General features: G+C 38.1%; 1 protein-coding gene across 1 annotated transcript; it reads right to left on the bottom strand.

The window, feature by feature from the left end:
- Positions 1–4426: 4426 nt before the first annotated feature.
- On the bottom strand, positions 4427–5368 carry LOC124088637 (olfactory receptor 10A3-like). The gene has a single exon (XM_046438370.1). The coding sequence runs from the start codon at positions 5366–5368 to the stop codon at positions 4427–4429; it is 942 nt and encodes a 313-aa protein (XP_046294326.1).
- Positions 5369–10235: the final 4867 nt, after the last annotated feature.

Raw genomic sequence — 10235 nt, 5'->3', positions numbered from 1 at the left:
CATTTTTAGCTTAGGAAAATGGTATTCCAAATTTCAGTGTAAACTACTAGCAAACTTCAATTCCTTTGTATGGCAACTATCATTTCTGTTTTCAAACTCTTTCACCCCAGCCTGAGTTATAAGGTCTGGAGTGGTTTTTTTCCCAATCACAAGTGTGATTACCAATAGTGTCGATTCTTACAATGATCTGATGAGACACGGTCTGACATGTATCTTTCATTCATTGCAAGAGCACCACCAAGGTGATCCTGCATGATGCTGGAGTCAGTCTTGGCCATCTCCCCAGTTTCCAGTTTGGTAATGATGTCTCAGACTATCACCTATAAAACATTTGGGGGCGGGGGGGGAATGTACTAGGGATTTAACCAGGGGATGATTTATCACTGAGATTTGTCCCCAGTCCTATTTATTTTTTATTGAGTCTCAGGGTCTCACTAAGTTGCTGAGGACCTGACTAAGTTGCTGACCCTGGCCTCAAAATTATGGTCTTCCTGTCTCAGACTCCAGAGTTGCTGGAATTATAGACACGTGCCACCATGCCCAGCTATACTTTTAAATGTTGAATCATTTTTGCGTTTCTTGAATAAATCCCAGTGGCAATGATACATAATATTTTTAATATGCTGCTGAATTTAGGTTGTTAAGTTTTTTTAAATATTTATTTTCTAGTTGTAGTTGAACACAATACCTTTATTACATTAATTTATTTTTATGTGATGCTGAGGATCGAACCTAAGGGCCTCACACATGCTAGGCAAGCACTGTACCGCTGAGCCACAATCGCAGGCCCAGTTGTTAGGTTTTTTAAAAAAGATTTCTGTATTTAATACTTATAAAGGGTATTAGTCTTAGTTTTCCCCTGTGATGTCTTTGTTTGGCTTTGGTATCAGGGTAATATTGGTCCTGTAAAGTAAGTTGGGAATTGTTCCTTCCTCTTCTACTTCTTGGTAGAGTTTGAGAAGGAATAGTGTCTATTTAAAGTTTTGGTAGAATTTAGCAGGGAACCCATAGTTTTCTTTAGAAGGGCCTACTAGCTTGTCAATCTTATTGATTTTCCCCCTTACTACGTTTAGCTGTTTTAGACTATATTCTATTTAGTTATTGGTTTTTAAGAATTTAAGTGCAATTCTAGTATCAGTTCTGTTGACATTATGAAATACTGCCTCTTGCAAGAATTTCACTTTGTAATATATTGTCATTGCAAAAATATTTTATGTTGCAGCTGAGATTGGTGGGAAAGGAAGATGCTAGTGTGTTATTGTTTTGCTTTGTTTCTTTGTTATTAATAATTTTGGGTTTTTTTTAGATTTACACTATAGTAGAGTGTATTTTGACATATTATACATACATGGAGTATAACTCCCCATTCTGGTAGTTGTACATGATGTGTAGTTTTACTCGTGGTGTGTTTATATATGAACATTGGAAAGTCATGTCCAATTCATTCCACAATCTTTCCTATTCCCATTATCCCTCTCTTCCCTTCATTATCCTTTGTGTGTTAGCACAAAGTGCAATGAACTTCTATTCTTCCCTCCCTTACCCCTCTTATTGTGTGTTAGCATCTGTATATAATAGGGAACATTCAGCCTTTGGTTTTCTGGGATTGGCTTATTGTACTTTTGCTTTAAAAAAAAATTATATTTTTAAATTGTAGATGGACACAATACCTTTATTTTATTTTTTTAATGAGGTGCTGATGATCAAACCCAGTGCCTCACTCATACTAGGCAGTGCTCTGCCACTGAACCAGCCCCTTGCTTTGTTTTTCTGATATGGGGTTTCACTGTACTGTTCTGGCTGGCCTCAAACTTGTGGTCTTCCTGCCTGAGCCACTGAGTAGCTGGAATTACAGGCCTATGCCACCATGCTTGGCTCAAGATGCCAGTTTTAAATGAAAGAAGATGTTTGAGTTCATAAATAAATATTTTTGTGTTATGGTTTGTATGTGTGTGTGGGGGCGGGTGGTTTAATGTGGTACTGGGGATCCAACCCAGGTCCTGCCTCACATGTGCTAGGCAAGTGCTTTACCTCTTCGTATGACACCAGTCCTTGTATGGGGTTTTGTCTACTACAAAACAACATAACTCTATGGATTCAGATGATAACAACCAAGAATTCAAAAAACTTTTTGTATTTGAAAACTATAAAAAAATTCAAAATACATGGTGCTAAAATCAATAGATTAATGAAACAAAATGTCCACATACAGACTCTAGAGATCAACATGCAGGATGTTTACAGGGAATGATTTGGGGATAAACATCCCTGGTAGGAAGGGAAGGGGAGGAGAAGATGCAAGACTGAGCAGAGGGGAGTCACCTGAGGTAGGGGCCCAACAAAAGCTCAGCAAACCCAAAGGTCACGTGGCCCTTCAAAATCGTCCTGCTTTGGGGTACAGTGGCTGGGCCTGTATGCCTGTAGTGACCACTCCTTGGATACAATCTGTCCCTGGAAGAAGGGGAGGCAGCACCCAGATTTGGGGCTATCTCCCACCCACACTCCAGCAGCTGGGCGGGTAAGTTCTTCATTCTGGAGGGGAATCTGGAAGGCACCTCCCAGGGTCCACTCCGCAGATCTGAGTGTATATGAAGAACTCAGTGTCTGTTTAAGTTTTGGTCATGAATCCGGGAAATGAAATCTACTCGATCAGTGATGCTGGAAACATTGATTGTAACCATGGGGAACACACATGGATTAGACTGTTATCTCATCTTACCCGGCATTAATTTCAGATAGATTAAAGAATTGAAAGAAAAAAGAAACAATATACCTAATACTTATCCTCTTGAAGGAGAGGGAAATACAAGTAAACTTAGATGATGCCAATAAAACGATTAATAGATTTGATCACCTAAAACAAACATTTTGCATTCAAAATTTTACACAAAATTCAAAGGCAAACAACAAAACTGAGAACATGCTTGCAATAAACACATTGAAAACATTAACATGTATTCATTTATATTTGACTGATTCTTTGTTATCCTATCCTTTCCTCCCCCTTTCCTTTATTTTACTCCACCTTCTGCATTTGACATAAATAACTTGACCTTTGAATTTCTGAGTTTGGATTTTTTTCACTTAGCATGATATTCTCCATTACCATCCATTTACTGGCAAATGCCATCATTTTGTTCTTTTTAAAAAAGAAACCCAATACTTAGGTCAAAACTACAATGAACTACCACTTCACACCCACTAGGATGGCTATTATCAAACAACCAACCAACACCAGCACCACCAAACAAAAAGTGTTATCAAGTATTCGGAGAAATTGGATCCCTCATGCATAGTTGATGGGAATATGAAATGGTACAGCTACCATGGAAAATACTATGGCAATTCCTCAAAGAATTAAGCAGGTAATTCCCATATGATCCAGGAATTCCACTCCTGCAGATAGATCTGAAAGCATTAAAAGCAATGACTTGAACAGGTATTTGCATATCAACATTCACAGCAACATTATGAGTTATGCCTATTTTCTAGAGTCTTTGAATTTCCTGACTTACAGTGTGAACTTTTCAGAGAGAATAATTTCACAGGTGCAAAACCTGGAACATTTCATACTTTGTCCTAATGATTGAGATATATATATATATATATATATATATATATATATATATATATATATATGAGAGAGATGTGCATTGTTGCATAAATATATAAATACAAAGAGAAATACAGTTTTGGATGATCCCAGTATGAGTCCATGAAGTAGAACTCATTTCATCCTGTAAACAATAATTCATTTTCTTACTGACTCGTTGAAAAGATTTTTCTCTCCAGAAAAAAAAAAATCACACCCACTATTTGTTGGTCTCTTGAGGTTATAGCTATTAGTGAATTTCAGTGAGCCTCAGGTCAGTCAGAATTAGTTAAAAGCATTTAAAGAAGTAACTCTACAATAACAATTAAAATATATAAACAAGGGAAGAGTGTAGAGCACAGTGGTTGTACACATGCTTAACATATGCAAGGCTTCCAGTTGGATCTCAACCAGCACACACACACACACACACAGACACACACACGTTTATGTGTAAATATCATTCATTCTATCAGAATGACCTTTGAGGAAATGATCATATCAAAATAAAAGCATCAATACATAGAAACCTATTGAACTAGATATTTATTGAAGCATAATCTTAATCACAATAGTCTGATAATAACCTGGATGCCCATAATAGGGAAATGCATGACTAGACTGTTGTATCATGTGCTAAGGAACTTAGTATCTCTTCAAAACAGATGATAACACTACAGTATTAAAAGAGAAGAATCTCCTGATACATTTCAAACTCAAGGAATACAACAATGTGAACTCATTAATATCAAGAAATGGAATCTGTTTTCATCATTTATTAAATTCAAACAGAGTTCTGTTGAGTAATAAGCAAATATATAGCTTCTTAACAAGTCAAACTGTGTGTAAAACCACCGCTTTCCGCCATAATTTCACCAAAGCCCTTTTCATCTCATGGTTTCGCAGGCTGTAGATAAGGGGATTCTGCAGGGGTGTGAGCAATGTGTAAGCCAAAGACATCAGTTTCTTGGTTACTGGTGAGTAGCTGGATTTGGGCTGTAAATAAGTCATACTGGCTGTGCCATAGAAGAGGGTGACAGATGTGACATGTGAGGCACAGGTGGAAAAGGCCTTTTGCCTCCCAGTTGTTGACGGCATCTTCAGGATGGCAAAGAAAATTCTAAGATAAGACAAGAGTATCAACAAGAAAGGAAGCAATATAATCAAAATGGTGCCTGTGAAAGCATAGATTTCAAACAAGGAGATATCTGCACATACCAGTTCCAGCACTGCTGGGGTTTCACAAGATATATGATTAATTACATTGGGTCCACAAAAGGGAAAACTGAATACCCATGAGGTCTGCAGAGTAGCCACCATGATCCCTGAGACCCATGAGAACATTACTAATTTCAAAAACACCCTCTTGTTCATAATCATGGGGTAGGTCAGAGGATGGCAGATGGCAGCAAATCGGTCATAAGCCATTGCGCCTAGGAGAAAACATTCATTCACACCAAAAAGAATGAAATACATCTGTGCAAAAAAGCCCGCAAAAGAAATTGTAGTTTTCTCAATAGTCAGGACCACCAGCATTTCAGGCATGATGGATGCACTGAAACTCACTTCTACCACAGATAAGTTCTGCAGGAACAGGTACATGGGGATGTGGAGGGTCTGGTCCAGCAAGATGGCAGCTATGATGATGGCATTTTCCATCAGGGTCACCAGATAAATAACCAAGAAAACCCCAAAGATCTCGTCTTGAAGTTCAGGAAAATCAGAGAAGCCCAAGAGGATGAATTCAACCACAGAGCTTTGATTTTGTCTTTTCATTGCAGTACAGAAGCCCTATATTGTTTCTGCAGACATAATCAAAGAATAAAGTCACACTCCAAAGGCTGAGAATAGCAGCCTGAATTCTGTATAGAAATTCTAGCAGAGGATGAAATGAGGAAAACATCTTCCAAAAAACTGAGGTTGAAACATTTAGAGAAAGGCAAAATACTAACATTAATGACTATGTCTAATATAAAAGGAAACCTGAAGAATTCTTATTTAGAAATTTGATCTTAAAAGTGCAAAGTGCTATCAAGTTCTATTGCAACTTATACGCTATGTAGTTTTAAACTAAACATACCCTAAAGTAAATATATATATTTTCTAACACTGGTTCTAATCACATATTATTACCACAGGTATTTTTCATTTTATTCAATTTATGTATATATAAAAATGGAGAGTATAGAAAATATAGTATAATAAAGTAGATAAATGGAAAAAAGCTAATCCCAATATTTATAATAATTCAGTAATAGTGAATTTTATGTAAATTTATGTAAATATTCATTAGATTCAAAACCAATAAACTTTGTGTGACATTTAAAGGTGACAACATTCCACAAGAATGCTCAGGGAAGGTTGTATTCAAATGCATCTATCTCAGAAAACAACACTAGACTATGTGAATTGGCTATAGGCTTATTAATTTCTTATTGATTTCTGGCCAATTCTTTTTGGGATATACTGGGATATGAAATTTTTAGCCCCAAAGATTCAAGATTCTTCTTTGTGTCCATAATGATTTGAGAACAAACCCACTTTTTGGTCAATCTGGAGTTGCAATTTCAAAATTTCCACTCTCTCCCACGCTCTCTCTTCTCTCACCCCAATCTCCTCATCAAGTGATTCATGGGCTCATTAATTATTCAACAAGCTCTGATGGACCTACCATTTTCTGTACTCTGCATCATAAGCAGAAACCCAAACACACAAGCTAAAATAACTGTGACCCTCACCAGTAAGCTACAAAAAATAGTGTCCCAAAACTCTCTATCTTTACCCCTTATACAATGCTCTGTATTTTTCCATTTTTACCAAGTCACATTACATATACTTTTATACAAATCATTCCCACAGCAGTATAATCCCAGGGGCAAAGATTTTGTTTGATTCTTTGATATCTAAACAATGACCACAACAAACTCCAGTTTATTACACATTTTAAAACAATAATTTTAAACAAATAAATGGAATATATTAGGAAAATTAGACTCTAAAGAATAGTGTTAAAGCAAAGTGAAACCAGTACACAGCACAATTGAAAACCAATTGGCAAGTAATAATGGGGGATTTAGACAATTTAAATGAGGGAAAGATTACATGTGGATGGGGAAATGGAGATGACAACCACAGTCACAGGATGCCATGAGTGGAAGGGGCAGTAGGTGGGAGGAGGAAGGCACAGAGCAGGACACCTTGCTCATGGCAAAGGTCCTTGATGACAATACAACTAGAATAGAGCCTACTGTATCTTCTATGATGTTCTGAAAAACCAGATGGAATTCAGGAAGTAGCTGAAAGAGCCAGCAGGACAGAGGATCCCAGCGAGATGAAGATGAATGATATCCTAAGTGCAGATCTGTAGGGCATTAGCAACAGTAAAAGGCAAATGCTTTTTCCTGAGTTGGACCTTAGTCACATATTCAAATCAAATGCCTGTGCAAATCATGAAAATTTATATGTTTTTTTCAATAACAAAAAGCCTTTAAAAAATAGTAAAATATACTCTGCAGGACCAGATAATCAAAACTCATTTTAATGGCAGTAATAATAATAATAAGCAAAATGCAGACTTAGTTCCAAATATTTGAAGTGGATAGATTTTAACATTTCCAAAATTTAGAGCATTTTTTAAAAAATTGGAAACCTTTGTAATACCAATTAAAAGTATCTTTTGAATAAAATATGTATAAAAATAGAGTAAGATAACTATGGTTCACAACAGCTAATTGCACAATTCAAAAATGTAGTAGGATTTTAAATGTGCCCACACAAAGAAATGATAAACATCTGAGGTTATAGAAATGCCAATTGAGTTTATCTGATCATTAAATATTGTGTGCATGCATTGGAATGGCACAGAATATATCATGAATATATGAAATTACTATGTGTCAATTACAAACAAGACATATACTTAAATAATAAAGAACAACAACAAAAAACCTATTCTGTGGTCACAAATGACCACAAATGCTACTCCCGCTTTTTATTTGCTCATTAGTTTATGCAACGTCTTCATGATTGAAATTATGATCTGCACTTTTCTGTTGGAAAAAAACAAAAAAGAAACTGAATAATTAAACCAATAAGTCTGCTTCAAACATTTCAGCTTTGCCTACTGAGCCCTAAGCACTGAAGTATATCTTCAACAGCATCACCAGCCCTCACTGAGAACTCTCAATGAAAATAACCACTAACAGGCACACAAAAAGAAACTGCACTGTCTTACCCATTGACTCTGACTGTCATTTGCCTGCTACTTTAACAGCACTCTCACCACTGATCAAAAGACACCTGTTCATACATGCAATTTATTGATTCAGTGCACTGATTTTTGACTTCCTATGACATAGATTCATGTGTCCCAGAGAATCCCTTTGGAGAGAATTTGGAATGCTTCCCACAAACCTTCTCATATTTTGTATGAGAGCTACAGAGACTTGAACCTGGTCTCTCAGGGAACAAAGCTCAAGAGAACACACATGGAGCGCCAGCCCTCCATGTGTCCACAGGGATTGAAGGCCTTGTACACATGAGACTCAACTCCAATGTGACTTCTCCCAGTAGGAGTTTTGTGAAATCAGAGGGTGAATGAATGTTGTAAACAAGGAAAGAAGGGAGGAGTCCATGGAGGTGTGAGTAAAAGCAGGTGGCAGGTGGAGAATTCAACTGGACAGAATGCACAGTTTGGGCAATGGTGGGAATTAGTAAAGGCAAGAGGATTGAAGCCTCTGAGATTTAAGTCTGGATGCCCCTGAGCCCTGAACTTGCATATTTTCCAGAAGAAATACAAAGTCACTTACATTTTTGAGAAAAAGTGTCATTACATAATGTTGATTTCATGCATAGAACTTCTTGATTTGGAGTCAAAAGTTCTGGATTGGTTTATAGGACCTGGAGCACACCACTGAACTTCTCTGCTTCTATTACTTTCTATGTAAAAGAAAAGCATTATTATTAATCTCACAGGGTATATATGAGGATCCGGGATTCTTGGCTCAGTGTAAAGTGGCTAGAATAGTGAAGGGGACATGATATCAATTGCAGAGTTCTCTAGTCAGTACCTGAAATTCAGAGAAATTTGGCTATTTAATCAAGGATAGAGCTAGAGCTAGAAAAAATCTAAGGCCTTGATACATGGTATGAGGATGCTGGTTGGATGCCTACAAAGATTTTGTTTGCTAAGACTTCTCTGACCATTCTGATACTGCAACAGTAACCAACCTCTTACAATTAAGAGCAGGAAGACAATAGCATAGATGTGCCATCTGGTTTGGAGAGAAGTAGAAGGGTACCCCATTCATCTTATCGACTTTATGCCAGGCTGTTGAGAGCCACAGCCAAAGGGGCCCCAGCAAACTTCCAGCTGCCAGCAAACTTCCAGCTGCTGGCTGATGATTGGCTCACAGCGGCCCCAGCAACATCTAGCTGATTGGCTCCTCGGCCCCAGCAACATCTAGCTGATTGGCTCCTCTGCGGTGATGCTCATTGGGCTGTTTCCCTGCCCTTTCAGACCACGGAGCTGCTCATTGGGGGACTTTTTTGGCTCCGCCCACGTGACCCAGCCAATCGGCCTCAAGAGCAGGAGGATTGTGGGAGGTGGGGAGAAGCTTGTGTGGGAGAGAGAGGCTTGGGGAAAGCCGGTGGTGGCAGTTGAGGCTCTGAGGGTTTTTCCTGAGAGGCTATTTTGTTTGTCGTGTGTGGTTCTAAAAATAAAGTTAGTTTCTTTTGACAAGTGGCTCCTGATTGTGCCCAGCCAGACTGCGGCATTTGGTGGCTCGCACGGGGAGCGACTGAGGGTAAGTGAACTGCTCGCCCCTGAGGGCAGGGCGAGAGGATGGGTAGCCATTTTAAGATTCTTCTTTTGTTATTTTGTTTCACTTTTGTTTTAAGTTGCCTGTCCCTGGAGATGTGTAAGATGGAAGAAAAACCGCTCACATCTGAGGAACAGATAGGGAGAAAGGACGGATGGACATTTCAGGAGGCTATTATAATGATTTTGTGTTGTTCCAATTTTGTTTCACTCAGTTTCAGTTTTGTTAGGCGTTATCTTGTTGGGTTGTATTATAGTAGAAATACGGGATCAGAAATTAGTAAAAAACAAACTGAAAGAGTGTTAAGTAAATTGTTAGAGGAAGGAGGCATCTCAGTAAAATCAAGAACAATCAGGGCATACGTTGATACAATACAAAAATGTAGCCCATGGCTTTTTAAGGAGGAGTTGTTAAATATATCACAATGGAACCATCATGGTGAAGATTTAAAAAGAATAGAAAAGAAAAGCCCAGGGACTCTGCCAGTTGGCACATTGCCATTGTGGACATTCGTATCTTGTTTGCTTAGTCCAAAGCCTTCAGTTCAGACAATGGTAGAGGAAGGAGAAGACATAATGATTCAAGTAAAAGAGAAGGTCTCTCAAGTTAGTCAGACAGAGGAAAAGATTCAAGTAAAAGAGAAGGCCTCTCAAGCTAGTCAGACAGAGAAAGAAAGTGTAAAACAGAAAAAGCCATCAGGGGGAAAGTTACAACAGGAGACTGCTACTAACACCTTTCTATCACCAGAGGGTGTAAGTGTCCAACCAACAGCACCACCTCTACAGGAGACTGCTACTAACACCTTTCTATCACCAGAGGGCGTA

The sequence above is a fragment of the Marmota monax genome, unplaced genomic scaffold, assembly GCF_021218885.2.
Source record: "Marmota monax isolate L192 unplaced genomic scaffold, Marmota_monax_Labrador192_F-V1.1 WCK01_AAM20220418_F8-fsc00061, whole genome shotgun sequence".
Taxonomy (NCBI): Eukaryota; Metazoa; Chordata; class Mammalia; order Rodentia; family Sciuridae; genus Marmota; species Marmota monax.
This window is presented reverse-complemented; position numbering and strand designations above follow the sequence as displayed.

What these genes read in the sequence shown, in the direction of transcription:
- LOC124088637 (XM_046438370.1), bottom strand. Translation starts at nt 5,368, where the DNA reads ATGAAAAGACAAAATCAAAGCTCTGTGGTTGAATTCATCCTCTTGGGC.